We start from the raw sequence: 19,596 nt of genomic DNA, 5'->3' as shown, positions 1-19,596 counted from the left end.
GCAATGTGTTTTAGGAGGGAAGTGGCTATGAGTTATTTATTGCTTAGGATCTAGTGGCTAAATTATGGAAGCAGTCCCCCTTCTCAAAAGATAAACAAACCCTCAGTTTAAGAACCGTTGAGGGGGAAAAGACACATTATGTTCACAAGCAGACTGACACATGGTAAAAGATTTTGATGACAATTAACCTTTCTTTATAAGGGTGTTGTTCTCACCCCTTGATCATTTGGTCAGTATGCCAAATTCTAACACTACTTGGAAGAGAAATCAGCTGAAGAAATGCTGTCTTTAAGAAGAAGGAAACACATAATGCAGAAGAATGGTCCAAATAGGGACACTTAAGTTAGAAATAGTGAGTGTGTGCATGTTCCCACATTCTGATAGGGAAATATTTTCCTAAAATCAATAATCACGCCAGATGCAAATGCAGAAACTATTGACTTATAGGAAAAGAGATGGTCTATGCAGAAAGAAAGGTATGAATGATTCTCAGTCCTACATTTGCACTTCACCAGGCAAGTCATTTCCCCTCTTTTGAAACTGATTCAGCTTCATCTGGACTTAAATAGGTTTTATTGCTACACTTCTGCTCCAAAGTCAACCTTCCTGGAAGGGAGAAGCTAGAAAGTAATGAACTGAGTTTCATTAGATTTTCTTAACAGAAAGCAAACCATACTCATAAGAGAGAGAGAGAACAAACATAGAGTCAGAGATATTAAGATATTAAGACACTCTGCGTCTTGGTGTAATTGCAAACATCTGATCCCCTGTTGTTTGAAATGATGTGTATTTGTTTCATTAAAGTTTGCTACATATGGTGGAATAAAGCACTCCTTTGAATTTCTAGTTTAGGCCTATAAGGAAAAGCCTTTTTTAAGGTGGGGGAGGAGAGAGAAATCTTAAGGTTTTGCAACAGTGGTCAGGACAAATCTTATCTCTGGGTTAAAAGTCCCATTGTACAAAAAGAAAAGTAGCTGAAGAAACAAAGAAGGAAGTAAACATTGGGGTGACAATAAAATTTCCCAACAAGGGTAACAGTTACAGATTCCTCAGAGTTCTCAATTGTGAGAAGGCATTGCTTTATTTTTATTTCATAAAATTTGTATACCACTTGATTGTAAAAACAAAAAGAAGCATTTTACACAAAGCTCAATGTGCTTTTTTATGGGCAGGTGCTTGCAAAGTATGCACTTTGTCTCCTTTCCTCCTCACCCGCTTCGGAAATAGCCAAGGGAGGCCTCTGTGTCCTTGAAGGCCCAACTGGGCATTCTGCTTTGGGCTATCAATCTGTTTCTATTGTAAATTTTGGCAATTCACAACTGAATTGAGCAGCAGCGAGGCTTGCTTCTGGTGTGCTGTTCACAGAAATGGAAATGATCACAGAAATGTTATGGATAGGCTTTGAGGTGTTGCTCCTCCTCAAACTGACGACAGACATTCTGCAGCCCCTGATTCTTCCCGACAGTGGTGATTGATGAGGGCTCTGCAGGGACAATGATGTAAAATGTCCACCCCAGAGTCCTTAGATGTCACTTGGCAGAGTTAGTGACCTAATTAGTATTTTTTAATATATATATAGTCATAAAATGGTTTTATACCAATCAAGACTTTCAGCTAATCTCTTTTGAGCAGTTGACTGGCCTCCCTCTCCTCTCCTGGACAGGGTTTCTCAGTCATTTGGGAATAGAGAGCCCTTGGAGTGTCTAAAGATAAATACATGACACATTCTGGAAAATAGCTCCCTGGAGGGCATGAAATCTAACAAGATAAACTAAGAACATTGCTCTTATATAAACATTTCAAGGCATTTAAGGGGAGAAAGAGGAAAAAATTACCCATCTAGCAAAATCTGTAAACTGTCGCTGAATAAACATTTCCAGTGACTACAGTAAAACATCTTTCAACTTGAAGATGACCTTTGAGGGAATAAATGTTAATTCCTGAGCAACGTTGGAGTGAGCATCATGTTGTTATAAAATAGAAATACAATTTATAGATTGTACGCCAAATGTTCATTCACACGTGTGTGGCGTTGTTGTTTTTTTTTTTGGGGGGGGAGACATTAATAGGCTTTGAGGGGGGCCAATATGGTTCTCCTCCATACCAATTTGTATTCCTTTTCTCTCTCTTTTTCTTTCTTTTTAGTGTGGCTAATGTCTGTTTGCTACCACTGTTTCCCCTGACTACTGCATTTTCAGTGCCATTTTATGTCCTCCTTTCCTTGAAATGATCCCAACCAGTCAGTAAGTGCAGTGGTGTTGCTGAATGCAGACGAAGCTGAGGCAGAGCGAAGTCAGTGCACCCTACAGAGGTCACTTGGCTGAGCCAAATGATACAGGAACAGGTTGCTTATCCTCTAAGTTAGCAGGCCACTTTAGAAGGTGCAGAGTCTCACCCCCACTACGATTCCCCAAAGAATACTCCCCAAATGATCACGCTCATTTCATACAGCCTCTTGCTTCTAGGTTGGCAACTGCCGGGGGAGCAAATAGAGGCCCTAAAGCGGCCAGAATTATCCCAGGGGCCACCGGTTGCTGATCCTTAGTATAAAGCATTAGTGCAGCATCTCGCATTGCTGCTGAGCGTCAGAAACAAACTCTAATACGCACCAGTTCCTTGTTGCTCTCCATCTATTGCCATCAGAATGTGGCTTAGTCACCATGAATATTTGCCATGCTGGTGGTTTCCTCAGCCCTAGGTTTATGTGCCTTCTCATACCGCTCTAGGAGCTTTCCAGATGGCATCACTCTGTATCCTTGAAAATTTTAGCAAATGGTAGGGAAATACACAAATTCTAAATCCAGGAAATGAATGTCTAATTTACAGTGTTTAAAAAACAAATGTATACTTTATCTGGTTTGCAGTTTTAGTACACTGGAAAAAATTCTTTTGAACGTCAGGAATTCTTTTTTTAATAATCCATCTGTCTGTACAGACTTTTGGAGTGAATATTCTCTTTCTCTGTCTCTTCCAGCTCCTTATGTGACTTATCTAAACAAAGACCCAGCAGCTCCTTGCTCTTTGACAGAGGCACTAGAACACTTCCAAGTGGAGAGCCTGGCCGAGCTCATACCCAGTGACCTAAAAGGCATAGAGATGCGTCCTCAGAATGCCCCTCACAATATCACCATAGTAGCGGTGGAAGGCTGCCATTCCTTTGTGATTGTCGACTGGGCTAAGCCTACTCAGGGGGATCTGGTCACAGGTACAGTTATTCCATTTCTTGGCCATTAATATTGGACTGGGAACTGATGGTTGTTTTGTCTTGCACTGCCCACCCAGAGCAAAGTCATTTTGCCCAGTGTAAAAGGCAGTAGTGGTAGATGAGGCAACTCTGAGCACCAGTTCTGGATTCTGATCAGGTGCAAGGTACAGGGAGCTCAACACAGTGCGGGTTTGAAGCAGTATTTGGAATCAAACATGTTTCTAGCTGTTAATACTACAGTTGAATGAAACAGCAACCGATGCTCTGTTTCAGTTTCGGATTTGTCCAGTGGCTGCAAAAAGAAATTGCAGACTACAAAACCTTTCCATAACACCAACGTTATATTATTTGGTGTTTTAAAACTTGCTGACATATTAATGACCACATGTCAATGTCTCTGAAAATAGATTGATCTAGTTTAAGATTAGGTTAGTGGGTTGGTGATTTCCAGCTTTGTGAAAGCTCAAGAAAAGACTACCAGGTGCATTGGCTCAAAGCCAGCCGAAGAGAAAATAACATATCACAAATGCAATGTGGAATGTAAACAACTAATCCCAATGAAGTGAATAAAGAGCGTATTGTAAGCTGTGAAGGTTGCTGCTGGACATGGACAGGTGGAGCACCTACAAGGTAATTCTGATAACCTGTGTGAAGGTGTGTCTGTTTGGGAGTTGCCAGTAGGCTTAGCTTTCTGCTTCAGTGCAGAAGTAGAAGAAGTGTCAAAGAGTGTACTGTTGAAAGAAGTTAGGATGGGGTGTGAATTTTCCTGTGCTGACATCACTCCTCTCCTACAAAGAGTTGAAAGAAAGAAAGAAAGAAAGAAAGAAAGAAAGAAAGAAAGAAAGAAAGAGAAAGAAACTGCCAGAAGTTAAAGGAGAGGCTAAAAAACACCCTCTCCTTTCTTCTCACATCTTTTTCAGCTCCCTGCCCCAATTCTGTAACTAAAAGTTCTTTTCAAATAAAATTTTGGCTGAGTGATATTTTTCAAATAGTTGAGAAAAGAAGGAAAGTCTTGATGGGCCTTTCTTGTCTCCAGAGGAACCCTCTCCCCTAACAGGTTCTTTTTGCCCCTTGGGGATGGAGACAAAGGGCAGGTGAGTGTTCAAGTGGATAATGGACATATTATCTCCTTTCCTTGGCAGGATATTTAGTTTACAGTGCATCTTACGACGACTTCATCAGGAACAAGTGGTCAACTAAGACTGCAGGAAGCACTAATTTGCCCATTGAAAACCTGAAGCCAAATACAAGGTACTGATATGTTTTCAGAATGTAGTTTGAAATTGTTTGTGGCCTAATGATAAAATAGGTACGTACCGTACTTTTCCATGTATAAGACTATGTTTTTTACTGTAAAATAATGTTAAAAATATGGGCTCGTCTTATACATGGATAGTATCTTCCCCCCATTTTCTTAAATCGGAGTCCCCCAAAATAGGGGGCTTGTTATACATGGGGGTGCCTTATAGATGGAAAAATACGGTAGGTTAGTGTTAGGAATGGAAAATAATTTCACGAAAATAGAGTTCAGAAGTCACCAAGCCATTGAAAAACTAGCCTTGTCACCCTCAAATTTCACCTTGGCTTGTAATGGCTCAGCACCAACTCTCTCATCTGCCAGTTCCCCTCCTCCCCTTTCCTTTCATAATGTACCAAATTGTTAGAGATATATGCATGCGGGGTGGAGGGGAAGCAGTCTATGCTAAAGCTGAAGGCTGCTCACAAACCGTTGCAGAATTTCTTCCAATGAGAACTCTGGAAACATATTTTAAATTCCTTCTAATTCATTTACCGGGAGGTGGGGTGGATTCTATGATTTCCAGAGTTCCTGTTGAGTGTGGAGGGTCCAAGCATGCTCAGAAACCTTCATTGCTGAGAGCAGAAAAAGTTATGGAGGGCCTCTCGGCTGCTCTTTTTCCATACTTTCCCAGACTTATAGGTTGGGTAGGAGGAAGAAAGAAAACTGGAAGATGAGAGGCCTACTAATGCTACAAAGCTGGAGAGGCTTTCAGCTGCCTTGCTGTCAATTGTGTGTGTGGCTTTTTCTAGCCGCCATAACCAATTTCTCCATATGCATTTCCCTAGATGCTAAGATCATCAGAGGCAGTCCTGCTTTGGGTGCTGTTGTCATTTGAGAAGAAGGACCTTGCCTATTGTAATACCTATCTTACAGTATGCCTTTCCTTGAGAGGTCCATTTTTTTGAATCCTTTAGGTGGTTAAAATGATTTTAAAAAACCTTTGAAGTATCTGGTGGCTGCTACTGAGTTTAATTGGTAACTCAACTACCCAAATCATTTTTTTAAAATCAATCTCTCAGTATAGCTGGGGCAGAATTATTGTGTTCAGTCTTGAAATTGTACTGGAATTGTCCTCCTTTTGGCACTTCTGAATTATAGCAATAACACACCCATACTGGGAGGAGATACAAGCAAAGATCTTGGCAAAGCAACTCCCACTTCATTAATCTGTTCAAACAAAAGCAGTGACACCCAATATAGGGAAATGGGGCTTTATATGATAGTCCACTGGGTTTATTAAAGTCTCCATTAAAGTGAGTGTATCATCGCTTCAGTCAGAGATTACTGATGTCAAGCTGTTCCTTACGAACCAAGTGGCTTTTAATAGAGAATCATGGGTATGGGAATACATAGGGGTGGGATGATTATTTTTCTTTGGCACAGAAACGTGTGCACCACCAGCCAATATCATTTGTGTTTTCTCTGAACCCCACAGGCTGAAATAAATACATATCATAAAAATAGCTCCTCAACCACTGGCAACATTTCTGTAATTGGGCAAACACGAACTGGAAGATGGAGCTTGACTAAAACCATGTGTTCATGATTATGTCCATATTGTGAGGGGACTCTGATTTGGGGAAAGCAAGTTTCCAAGGCCAGTTGTAGCTCTGAATAACAAGCATTTAGGATTGGGCATATGTATACCTCTCCAAAGTGGATTTCCAAGCTATCGTTTAGGTGAAAGTAAAGCTAAGAAAACTAGGATAGATATATTTCAATGCATTCAAATGCTGATGATTTAGTGAAATATATGCTAAAAGGAATACAACAACAACAATAGGTAGATGCATGGATTTCCATTGCTTTAATGTAAGATTTAAATGCTTATTATTGTCCTGCATTTGTAAATCCTAATCTGTTTGCAAGACCTTATATCTGAGGAACTGAACAATTCTGCAAGTCTTGCAAAGCCATTTGCACAGGACTCTGCAGGTGCCTGCACATTGCTTTTGGCTGAGCCATATATTTACCTGCTCCACACCTGGGAACATATATCACATCATGGGGAGATGTAGGGGGCATAGTTAGGCTCTTGGGCTAGAGGTTCCTCACCTCTGAAACATAGGCGTGATCCTGTATTGTGAGCAAGACAACTACATCATTCAGTCTTCCAGTTGAGGATAGGGAAGGGATGAGCACTTACTTGGAATTTAACAGGGTAACTGTCATATTGGCAGCTGTTTCTGTAACAGCATCCGGGCTATGGAGCACCTTCCCCATATATATTTACTGGGCACCAAATTTAATATATTTTAGGCACCAAATGAAAGCTGTTTTATTTAGTTGAGCTTTGGGTGGGACTTAACTGTGGATAGTTCTTTAATTATGCCATTGATTCTGGTGGTTTCTGTTTGAGGTGGGTTTTGATTATTTTCTGTTTCATATTTGTATTTGGTTTGAAATATTGGGCATGTTATGTCTGAAGGGAATATCAGTTGAACTCCTGTATTAAGCTCACCAGGGAATGAACTTAATGGAAGTGAACTTCTGAGTAGACATGTATAGGATTATGCTGTTAGATCTTTTTTACCTAAGCTACCTTGACTACCATTTGATAGCAAGGTGAGATAGAAGCAAAGAATCATAAAGTTGAAAGGGACCCAAGGGTCATCTAGTCCAACCCCCTGCAATGCAGAAATCTTTTTTTAAGAAAAGAAATCAAGGCCATATATCCAACTATATAAATCAGCATGATTTCACAGTGGTACCTCGGGTTACATACGCTTCAGGTTAAAGACGCTTCAGCTTACAGACTCCGCTAACCCAGAAATATTGCCTCGGGATAAGAACTTTGCTTCGGGATGAGAACAGAAATCATGCAGTGACAGCACAGTGGCAGCAAGAGGCCCCATTAGCTAAAGTGGTGCTTCAGTATAAGAACAGTTTCAGGTTAAGAACGGACCTCCGGAACGAATTCAGTTGTTAACCCGAGGTACCACTGTAGTATGTTTAGTACCTGATTCAACTCTCACCAACTAAAATTAAGGGCTCCTTTTGTGCCCAGTTCCTAGTTTCTCTCTGGTGCTATGAAATCACTTTTTAAAATGTGTTTTTAGAAACAGTAATTAAGCTGAGTGATGTTTTTAACATCTTGACTCTGGAGGGAGCCATGGTAGAACATTGCTGTTTGGAATAAATTCAAGCAGTTGCAGTTAAATTAAGCACTTGTTTTACACAGTTGTGTGGTGATGTATTTTCATAGGAGAATTAATTATATTACCACTTGCGTGTTCACATTCAAACACAACATTGCCTTGCCTTTCCAACATTCTGGTCTATGACAGAAAGCTTCGAAGGGAAGATTTGTGATGGTGTCTTCTCTGACTTTCCCGGAAAATAATTCATTTCCAGTTGTTAGAATTGGAAAGTGTATACAAATAGAATGTGATTTGCCAAATATGACCGTAAATCATTCAGCATTTCATTGGCTGCTTAAATTAACCCACAGCTCTAAGCCACAATATCTACATTGATTCTGGTGGTTTTTTTGTCCAGCCTCTGTCTGCATCAGAAGAGCCCTTGGGGCGCAAACAAATCAGGATGAATTCCCATTTGCCTATAAGGACCCCTGGGGTAAAATAGTGCACATGTCTATCGACACACATGAAAATGTGCAAAACTTTTGATTACAGGAGTGTATGAAATGGTGCGTGTGTGAAATGGTTGTCAGGGTGGAACTGGATGCTATGAGACCTGCCACCACTCTCTGTGTCTCTCCCTTCCATCCAAATTACTTAAAACATTAGCAGAAGGTGCCATGAGTCGTCAGCACTTTGTGCATTGCTTGTTCTCCCACCAACAGCCAATGAAGCAAAGTGGAGCAGCATGCGGGGCAATGATGTTACCTGCGCCACACATTGCATCAAGCTTGATGGTAAAAGGGGAAGAGGTACAGCAGTAGCAGTCAGCTCTGTGTCTCTTGTGACGCCTAGTTCCTCCTTCAAGCAATGATTTCAAAGCAGCAATATAAATAAGTGCATGGCTGAGTGCCTAGAAAGCAGCATGGGATTGCTATTTGTTTGCCATTTCAAAAAAAAAAAAAAGAAAGTCCATTGGCAGTTCAGACTCCTGTTTTGTTGTGGGCAAGTCATAGGACTTGGATGTTAAGAGCTCCTGGCAAGCCTGAAGACTTCTACGAGCGACTTGGAGCTCTCTTCTAGGATTTAAGCAGACCCAAGTGTTTGCATAATCACACCACTTAATTTTGTGCTCTCATGCATGGAAATTAAGCAGCTGTGCAGCTGCCAAGCGGCTTTCTCATCAACTCAGTCTCTGGTCTCACAAAGCTCTGTGGCCCATCTTCACATCCATTTAGAACACCATGAGGAAGTGTTTGTGGCCCATAGTGATTCCCATTGGGCATGGCTAAACTGCTCTGTCAAATAAACCTGAGTTGGCTTTTTTGTAAATTAAATTTGGGGGCACTCTTTTCTCCCCTTAAAAAATATTGTGTCCATTCTTAGGAATGTAGGAAGCTGCTTGGTATTGTCCTCATTGACCGCCAGCAGCTCTCCAGGGTTTCAAATTTTCCTTATCCTCACCTGGAACTCCCCAGGATTGACTTTCCGCATGCAAGGCAGACACTTTGCCTCTGAGTTATCGTGTCAGAATCAACTGAAATATACTCAGAGTCGAGAGTGGATTTCATGCTCTTTATTCAGCTCATAGTGATGAGGAGGAATGAAAGTTCCCCCAAAATATCTGCTTTATATACATTATTTACACAATGGGCTGCACGTGATTGGCTAATTCCAGGATTCTCCTGTAGGCCAATCAGGTTGTGGATTCACTTCCACCTAGAGCTGGATTGGGTGGCTCCTGTGGACCAGTCATACTGCTGCATTGTTCTAGGACCAATCAGACTGCTGCATTTTGGAGCCTATTGTTCTAGGACCAATCAGACTGCTGCATTTTGGATCCTATTCAACTCAACCATCTTGGCTCTGTCTTGTACCAGAGCCTGAGATTCTTGCAGTAAATATGTCATAATTTAGACCAGGAGCAGGCAACCTGTGGCCTTCCTGATGTGGCTGAGCTCCCATCAACTTTAGCTGTTGGCCATGCTTTCTGGAGCTGATAGGAAGTGTGGCTCTGCAGCAACTGGGAGGCGACATGATCCCCGCCCCCAGCATAGACATTCATCATGGTGGACAATCATTCGGCAAAAGCTGCTGCTAGAGAGAGGCTGTCTGCGGTGGTGCTGGTGGTGCACCTGCTCCTTCCACTCTGAGCAAAAAGTATCCTCCTAGGTCACTTCAACAGCTCTTGCTCCTTTGTACCGTATTTTTTGCTCTATATGACTCACTTTTTCCCTCCTAAAAAGTAAGGGGAAATGTGTGTGTGTCTTATGGAGCGAATGCAGGCTGCGCAGCTATCCCAGAAGCCAGAACAGTAAGAGGGATTGCTGCTTTTACTGCGCAGCGATCCCTCTTGCTGTTCTGGCTTCTGGGATTCAGAATATTTTTTTTTCTTGTTTTCCTCCTCCAAAAACTAGGTGCGTCTTATAGAGTGGAAAATACGGTAGCTTTTGAATTCAAAGTTCACAGAGCCGTATCGCCATCTCTCATCACTACCCCAGATTTGGGGAGCATGAAAGGTGGCACTGGAGGCCTTGGGCAACTTTTCCTCTCTTGCCATATACTACTTCAAAGGAATATGGTGGAGATAACATGAGATAATCCCCTATATAACACTCTGAGTTCCTTGGGGGCAAGGCAGCCTATGAATCTGATAGAGAAATGAATTGTGGTGGGCTCCCATCCCGACGTTAAGGGGATATAGCTGGTTGCTTTGAATCCCAGTTTGCACTCCTTGAGCTGCGGAAAGCCTGTTCAGCCGCAGAAAAGAATGAGGGCCTATGTTTAAACCGCTGGTGAATGTTTCCACATTGCAATGGACTGTGTCAGGGAAAACAAAGGGGAAGAAAAGAAAAGAAAACATAGCTCTCCTCCGTTCCAAGCTTTTATGTGGTTTTCGTCTGCCACAGCTAGGATTACATGGAGAAGAAAGTTATGAGGGGGTTGTTTTTATTTTCCCTGCAGGCATCACACGGCCCTTAATTACATTCAGATCAGTTTGCAGACAAGTGGAAAAAAATAATTAAACGTTGGTCATGAGAAAAGGAGATAGAAAGACTCGTGGCATAAAGATCTATAACTCTGTTGATCTTCACTGTGTGCCAGATAGGGACAGGGGAATAATTCAGATGACACCATCTACTAAAAAACAAACAAATCTTTAAGTAATCCCTTCTTCTTTGTGAGAACATAAGAAGAATCCTGCTCGATCAGTACAAAACTGTCATCCTCTTCTTGCCACCCAGATGCCTATGGGAAGTTAGCAAGCAGGATATGGGTGCAAGAGCACTCTCCCACTCTTGAACCCTAGCGACAGATATTCAAAGCCATGCTGCTTCTGACACTGGAAATCCTATCTATCCTTGATTAGTAGTCAATGATAGCCTTGTCCTCTATGAATTTGTCTACCCTCTTTTCAAGCCTTGGTGGACCCAACTGAATACATCCCTCCATTGTGAGAGATGCCAATTTCTTTCTACTCTTGGCTTCCTGTTCTTTAACTAGTCACCAGTCAATAAGAAGATTTCTCCTCTTCTCCGGTAACCGTTAGTTTTGCACATGAGGGAGTCTATCCAAAGCTTTTTAAAAGTCCAAGTAAACAGTGTCTACACACACACCCAAACCACATGCCTGATGACACTTTTTGAATTGCTGTTGCTGCTGCTGCTGAGTGAAACTTGATTCTAGTATATTGGCCTTCAACTTGGCTTCATCTGAAGTGGTTCTCACCACGTTAGAAATGCATAATGAAAAAAATGGAGTGGGTCCCAGAATACTGTACATTGTTAGGGCTAAAGCTGGGTTTCAGGTCTGAAAAGGTTGAGGGCTACTGATCCTTTGCAGGTAGGTCAGAGTTTGATGAAGAAGAAAACAAATAGCTTGTTTTTCATTATTTTACAACACCCATAGGCATATGTAATGAATTAATACAGTGGAACCTCGATTTTAGAATGTAATCTGTTCCAGAAGACCGTACAACTTCCAAAACGTTCAAAAACCGAGGATCAATGGATGATCAGCAAAATCGATTGGAAAAATGGAGAAACGTGCCTCGCAAGCCGTTTGACTTCTGAGGTGTGTTTGAAAATGGAAGCAATTACTTCCGGGTTTTTGGCATTTGGGTTCCAAATTGTTCAGCTTCTGAGACACTCAAAAACCGAGGTTCCGCTGTATAGCAATATTTTTAAAAATCAAATAACCAGAGCTATGCACTGAGTGGAATTTAAAGTTTTGCCTATCTTCTCCAGGTACCCTTGCTGAGTGGAGTATGGCAGATGCTTTCTTAAGGAAGGGCATCTCTAGAAAGAATATTCCACACTTGGTGCCCCATCACCAAGAAGGATAGCATCCCTGTCACCACATGCCAGGACTATAACTCAGTGGCTATGAGGCTAATAAAAAAAGGGCATAGACATGTACAGAACACCTATGCCTTCCCAGTGAGGAAGCTCTGTGTTTATTACAACAGTATTCATTAGTTTTTGCATTATATTATTCCTAGTAATGGTGATGGATGATTAATAAATGTAGATTATATCTTGATATTTTTTTATTTCATTTCATTTACATTCCTAAGAAGTGGGGTAGGGGTCAATGACAATGTTATATGCTTGACAAGGGGTCAATGAATGCAGAAGCTTGTGAAACCCTGATGTAGGCAATATTGAGCTTTTTGGGCCAATGACCTAACTCAGCATAAGTCAGTTTCTACGTTCCTAACCTCTGGAAGGGCAAAGACACCCAGAACAGGGTTATGAAGGCCCTAAAGTATGGGCAGGTTCCTGAGAGGAAAGAGGAAATATACAGCAATAGGAAAAGAGCATGTCTATAAGACACGCACAGGTTGATCCTGGTGTGAGACCACCAAAAGTCGCCCTCCCAGGGTTTGCATAACCACTTCTAACCCCATGGATTTTCTGTCATATTTCCATTGGCACTAGAAGCAACACAATGGAACACAATGGAATTTTTGGTTATTATAGCAAGTTAGTCCTTTTCTTTGGGGATATAAGAATAGGCAGGGGATTAGCTTTTCAGATAGTTGAGAATGGCATGATAGGACCACTGTTGCATACTTCTACACACTCATTTCATAAACAATAATATATTTTGTATTCTTACTGAGTTGTGTGTGTTTTTTGCAGCACGTGCCATAAGCATTGTCTCCTCTATCATACCACCTTCAGCTCTCTGAAAAATGCCTTGTCTCCAGCCTTAGTAATAGCCTAGAGGCCTAGCACTCGGAACGGTAATTGTCTTAGGTTTTTCTAGGCAATGCAGCATTTAACCTAGTTAGACGCTGAAAGGAATATTGCCAAGGGAAATAATCCAAGTTTTGGTGGCATTTTCCCTGCCTGAGCCAGTCAGTTAGGAAGGTCATGTGGTTTGAAGCCTTCAGGGGATGCTGTTCTTTTGGCAAGACTTGCATTTGGATATGAAGCAAATGAAGTGGCCAAATCGATGCTGGTAATTAGAGAATGCCAGTGGTTTTTTCTTGTTGGGGTGGGAAGTGTGTGTATGTGTCTGCAAGTGCAGGATCCAGCAAGACTTGTTTTAATAGCACCCAGTGACCTGAACTCACAGTATCCAGGTCTCTGTTGACTATGCAGCAGAAGGTGGTTCCTGCGCTGCTACTCTGACTCCTCCCTCAATTCTCTGACCTATCACCTGGAGTTGCAAATCAAGTTCCTTGATGCATGTCAGGTAATAGATTTTCTGCAGCCTCCCCCTATTGGATCAGAGGGCCATTTATCATAGCACCCCCAATGCTCTATTCATATTAAAAAATGCAATTTAAATTAAACAGTTCTCCAAGCAATATGTGCTTTGAGCAATTAGGGTTGGGGATTTTTACTATTGACGTTTTGGTTATGGTACAATAATAAAATGAGCAGATCATCCAGCCCATGGCCTCTGTACCATTTACAGGGTTTCACATGGCTAGTAGTATATGCAATTGTAGTGACAACACAATGGAAACTCTTGTTTCAATTGTCATTTTCTTTGAGTGTTTCCTGGTGGGTGGGGTATTCTGCATGCTGCTTAATCTTCTCTTGCCCTGTGTGAGGTGGAAGCTTTATCAGAGCGGTCAGTAGTAGAAGGAACCAGTATCATATTCTGCCCCAGCTGAAGTGTTTCTGATTGCTTGGTGTTTGATTGGATAAATGAACCTGTGATTCTTGTCAATTATGTGCACCCATTTACATCAGCACAACATGGGGTTCACCTGCCTTGTGTTAGTTCCAATTGTAAAAATTCATGTTCTGAGGAAATCTGGCTTCTCCAGTGTGGTTGTTGTGGTTGGCTTTAGCTTGTACCTTTTGTGTTTCTGATTATTTGTGAATTATTCTTCTGCACTGAGCATGTGTTTACATCTACAGTTGTAGTATTTCTCCACTTCAGGATCACAAGTTACATGCTGTAGTGTATTTTCTGATGTTTTCTTTTTAAGCTCTTTTGTAATTTTGACAGCAGATTCAGCTCCATTGAAATTGATTGTTGTATAGGGAAGTAGTCGTGTTGCGAAATTCCTAATCTTTGGTAAACTGGGGGTTTGTTAAATTGATAGCTTGTGGTCCACTATTCAGAATCTCAGCCTGGACTGAGAAGTGTTTCAGTTAAACACGTTGTAAATTTAAACAGGGAAAATAGGTAGAGAAAAATGGGACTTTATGTCGCCATCTGGTGGTGGAAAGTTCTACCGCATATAAAAAAAGTAAAGGTAAAGGACCCCTGACAGTTAAGTCCAGTCGCGAACGACTCTGGGGTTGCTGCGCTCATCTCGCTTTACTGGCTGAGGGAGCCGAGGTTTGTCTGCAGACAGTTTTTCTGGGTCATGTGGCCACCAGAGCAGAGCACGGAATCGCCGTTTACCTTCCCACCAGAGCGGTACCTATTTATCTACTTGCACTTTGACGTGCTTTCAAACTGCTAGGTTGGCAGGAGCTGGGACCGAGCAATGGGAGCTCACCCCGTCGTGGGGATTCGAACCGCCGACCTTCTGATTGGCAAGCCCAAGAGGCTCAGTGGTTCAGACCACAGTGCCACCCGCGTCCCACTCTATCGCATATACAACACAGATAAATTGCTTTTTCTTTAGCAGTCTAGCTGAGTCCAAAGTCTGTAAAGTGACACATGCCTTTGTCTCTCTCTGGTTACCTTTAGTATCTGATAGTCTACCCAGTTTCCCAGAACCTGGTATGAAGCAATTACTGCTACATTTTGGAAAGAAATGCATCCTGACCTTCCTTCAAGCCCAATAGTCCGGCTAGGTACAAATTTTGATCTGCACTAGCTATAGGGTGCAGTACGATAGTTTCCTCATCAGAATTGTGGACTTAGATCTAGATAAGCTACCTTACTACAATGTAAATTGTGGCATTTCCTTGTATGGTGAACTGCAAGGGCCAATGCACTTTAGATACTATGTCACACAGCGACTATCTGTTTGACATTTCCGTAACTTCATTAATCATAAATGGATTTAGTGCCATTTTCATGGACCGTTGTGTTCTCCCTGCCCTTCTCTTTCTCTTCTTTAGGTATTACTTTAGAGTCCAAGCGAAGAATCCATATGGTTATGGACCGATAAGCTCCTCAATCTCCTACATCACAGAATCAGGTATGGCTTCACAAATGTGAACATTTTACCTCCATGCTATGGAATTATGTTCTTGCTTTTAAAAACGTCCATTGGTTTCAGAAAATCCCAGACTTTCACTAATTATATTTGTAAAGAACATGACCTGACATTCTTGCAGTGTTCCTTCCTGCTAATGTTTTCCCAACTCTGCCTGAAGCTAAAGGGCAGGTTGCCATAGTTGAAAATCTAAAAATATACCATGAAATGTATAGAATAATATTGTTTAAGCCCCTTGAATATAACCAAGTGAGTAGAAAGAGTGCAGGAATCATTGTGATTTTTGGAAGGAATGAAGGAAGACTAGGTTTTGATGGAAGAAAGTGGTTAAGGAACAAGTTACTATAGGACCCAATATACAGTATAGGCCCCAATAGTAGAGTGTAGGTGAAGAAAGAATTGAAGAAAAGAGAATTAGCCCCAAAGAAGACAACTGGAGGTGGGATGTATTGTAAACAAGGTTGCATTTCAAGGTCATGTTGAGAGGTAACTAAATCTAGCAGCAAAGTCAAAGGAATTAAAGCAGGGGCAGCCATCATGGTGCCTTCCAGTTGTTTTGGACTGCACTCCCATAATTCCTGACCACTGGAAATGCTGGCTGGGACTGATGGGCACTATGTTGTCTACCCCCGAATTAAACCATGCATGTGTTTGGAATTTCTGCCAAAGAATCAAAGCTCAAGAGTCAACCTTTATGGTAAATATGGGTCAGTCAGTACATTTGATGGCTGCCATTATCCCACCTCTGTGCTAATCCCACAGACAGGAAGTGCTCACATTAGGTTGCTGGATGTGTGAACCAGCTCTATCTTTTGAAATAGAAAAGATGGAGACAGGCTGGATGGAGACAGGCTTGTTGGGCAGGCAATAAAGCAGAGAACAGGGACAAAGAAGACCCAGGAGCAAGATAATTTGGTGGTATGGGGGATCAGAGCAGAAAGGAATCTCCCGGGATCATTCAAAAGCATGTGGCTAATTCATAGATTGTTCCTCCTGATTGCATGCTGACAAATGGTGTAAGCATGCATAGAAAAGTAAAGCATGGTTTTCAGCAGGTGATAGAAGCAGTAGCTTGTACAATCCAGAGGTTCAGCATGAACCTTGCAGAATCAAGATGACATGTCAGGGTTCCAATCATCCTCTGCCAAATGGGAGGAAGTAGGTCATGTGGCCTTTTCCATTTCTAGTAGAGGAAGCCAACACTTAACTAACATTTCTGACTAGTTCCTTGTGCAGGCCAGTTGTCTTCAGAGCTGCCTGGTGTGAACTTGGATATCATTGCCCTGAGAATTGGGAGGTTAAATTTAAATTTTTTTAAAAAGGATGTTGAGTGTGCCTTTGCTAAATTGGCGAGACACTTAAAATTAGTTTTTTAATTGTGAGCAGCTGAGCAGCTGGAGGTAATTGTCTGGAAGGAATATGGGAAACAATTTTCCATTTCAGTTTTTTACTCTTTTGGTTGAAGCTTGTTCCCGTTTCATAATGGCGATATTTCTATGACAAGGCTTTTTAAAGAGAGCTTTTTCTTTTAAAGCATAGTTAAATATTTTATTTCTTTTATTTTTGCTGAGATGGTTGCTCAAAGGCCAGCCAGCACAGTTAAATATCAAAATACAATGTGTTGATCCCTTAACAAACTCAGGATAATCACTGGCCATTACTGCCACAGACTTGGGCCCTCCAATAAGTTGTTTTTTATTCCCGTTCACCCCCTAAACCTGATTCTAGAGTTCCTGCCATAGAATTTATAGGCACTTTTAGCTATCAAAATGGTATTTTTGAAGTTAAAAACTTCAAAATCAAGTAAAGCGTTTTATATAATGGATTTATAGGAGGGCTGTAACATTTAAACGATTAATAGTTCAGTCCTGTACTTGTCTACTTAGAAGAAGGTCCTATTGAGTTCAGTGGGACTTACCCCCAGGTAGGTGGATTGCTGCCTTAATCAGGTAGAATTTAAAAAAAAATGCTAAAAGATGTTGCTGATTAACTAGGCAGTGTATTTTTTAAAACACATAATTTTTAATACAAGTAGGTATAAAAACTGAAGGTGGCAAGCACTAACTTTAAAAAGACGTCCCTCCTTTTCTCTTACATTGGAGGGATTGTCTGTGTCCACTGCAACACATGTATGCAGCATCCAAAAGCAATGCTTCTTGCTTCAGAATCACTGATTTTGCTCATGCAGACTTAATAGAGCAATTACCGTATTTTCCCGTGTATAAGACAACATCTCTCCCCACTTTTTTTAAGTTTAGAATTGGAGGTCGTCTTATACAGGGAATGTTGCAATTAAATATATAAATAAATTCATGCCGCCATCCATATTCTCCCCCCCCCCCCACAGCCTCCCCTCACTATTGGCCTCACGACAAACCCTGGTCTGGTACTCCCCCCCCCCCAGCAGCCCCCACTCCGGACATTGTCCCTTCCACCCGGTTCCCTCAGCCACCCCCTGGCTACCCAGACCCCCCCCCATTCCCCAAGCGCACTCACTCAGGCAGCTCTGGCAGTCGCAGCTCCTCAATCAGCGGCGCTTGTGGAGTAAATACGGTACATACCGTAAATACTGAGACGAAAGTGCAACACGCAGTCTGGAGAGCTGGAGCTGCAGCTACAGTGGAGTTGCACGGAGCTGTCAGGAGCAGCCGCCATTACACAGCTTGCGTCACTGTTTGATGTTTAAATATACGGTACTAAATATACCACTGTTTTGAATATTTAATAAAATATCAAAGTTATTCTGTTTGGTATTTAAAATATTTATTAATTAATTTTGGGCTCAAAAAAAATAGGGGTTGTCTTATACATGGGGGTGTCTTATGCACAGAAAAATACGGTAACTGATTAATAGACTAGAATTCTTACAATGAACAGTCTTGAGAGTTATGAAATTGGGCAACAGCCAGGTTAGTGTTTTGTTAGTAAGTAAGGAATGTGTTGCATTACTTTTTAAAGTGTGTTGCGGGAATGGATGAAAGCATTCCGCTTAGTCCTAAGAATAATTTTGTCTTGCTGAAAAGCAGTAGCTAATCACACCACGTATGTGTGGGGCTGTCTGTGTGTTACAGGGCAGCATGATCTAGCCATGCTATGTCACCTGCTGAATCTGGCAGGCTTGCCCCACCACTGCCATCTGCAGATTTGGAAAGGGCTTTATGCACATGCCAATCTATGCGCAAGAGCTCCTCCCTGCAAGGGGGAAAGGAATCCTGACTGTCTATCCAATCTAGTGCTCTCAACACATGGCTAGCAACCAGGAGTGATGGCAAAAAGCAAGCCTAGCCCTCTTTGCACATTCTTTCACATTTTCACGAGAGTAGAGTTTTCTGAATGGTTAATTTGAAGCACCACCTGTCCCTGTTCCATATTGTAATTGTGTTTCTCTTCATTGATCCCCATTCAGCTCTTTACAGCTTGCTATCGTTGCAGATGATGCAAGAGTTATTTGCCATCATCATCCCCTGTTGAAATGGTTGGCTTATTATTCAAATGGTTGGCTAGCTTGACATTTCATGGTTGCTAAGTTACTGCTCAACACAACATGGTTTTCTCTACCTTCCCCATGACGTGCAATCGAAACATTGCCACGTTTCAAAAATTCAAATCCATAATAAACAAATATGCTAATTTCACTCACATAAATGAAAAAAGATGGTTATAAAAGCAAACATAATGTAAATACTTTTTTTTTTTTTAAAGGAATATTGCATACTCAACTATTTTTTTGTAGACTGACTTGCGTGGGAGTAGTTTTGCTTTCGAAATAAACAGGAATAAGAAAATTAACTTTTGCAACCCACCATTTTTGATGTAGCATTTTGGTTTTTATTTTGGCTTCAGGGGATATAAATCTTCAGTGTAAGCCACTCATGCATTTTCTTGTTCCCTCTTTATAGATAATCCTCTACTTATTGTCAGACCACCGGGTAAGTCTCCTTGCTGTTTTCAGATATTATCTTGTCCTGAGTACTGCAAAACCTAATGTTGTGACATTGTGCAGCTGACAGAGAAATTTAAAATTATTGACTTCCTTTGAAAGGGAGAGAGGGAGTCTTCCTTTGAGAGGGAGAGAGGAGAGAGTTTTATGAATAAACAAGAATGCGGAAAACTGCCCTTTCACCTGATTCTATTATCTGCTTCCTTTATGCTTTCTGGGGCAGTCAAGTTCTGGAGACAGGATACCGAGATTTAAAGTTTTGGATAGTACATTGCTGTCCATTTTTAACCATGTTATATATCCATTTACATTTATTTATTTAGAACAGCCTTGCATTTATGCATTGGCCTGGTAAGCACAGGTGACAAGGAATTGCATGTGGATAGGTGGAGAGGGGACAGAGCGCTCTACAGGAGTGGTTTGCATACTGGG

At 41.5% G+C, this 19,596-nt stretch overlaps 1 protein-coding gene across 2 annotated transcripts in view; it reads left to right on the top strand.

Annotated features, from left to right (window-relative positions):
- Positions 1 to 19,596, top strand: part of FNDC1 (fibronectin type III domain containing 1) — an 88,450-nt gene that overhangs the window by 60,043 nt on the left and 8,811 nt on the right. For both annotated transcript variants that reach the window (XM_077925858.1, XM_028723815.2), the window contains exons 13-16: positions 2,975 to 3,205; positions 4,348 to 4,456; positions 15,127 to 15,206; positions 19,124 to 19,153. In XM_077925858.1, coding sequence (XP_077781984.1) covers positions 2,975 to 3,205; positions 4,348 to 4,456; positions 15,127 to 15,206; positions 19,124 to 19,153 — 450 coding nt within the window. The remainder of the gene's footprint in view (positions 1 to 2,974; positions 3,206 to 4,347; positions 4,457 to 15,126; positions 15,207 to 19,123; positions 19,154 to 19,596) is intronic.

The sequence above is a fragment of the Podarcis muralis genome, chromosome 3 (assembly GCF_964188315.1).
Source record: "Podarcis muralis chromosome 3, rPodMur119.hap1.1, whole genome shotgun sequence".
Classification (NCBI taxonomy): Eukaryota; Metazoa; Chordata; class Lepidosauria; order Squamata; family Lacertidae; genus Podarcis; species Podarcis muralis.
Note: the sequence above shows the minus strand (reverse complement) of the source record. Positions and strands in the feature narration are given on the sequence as shown.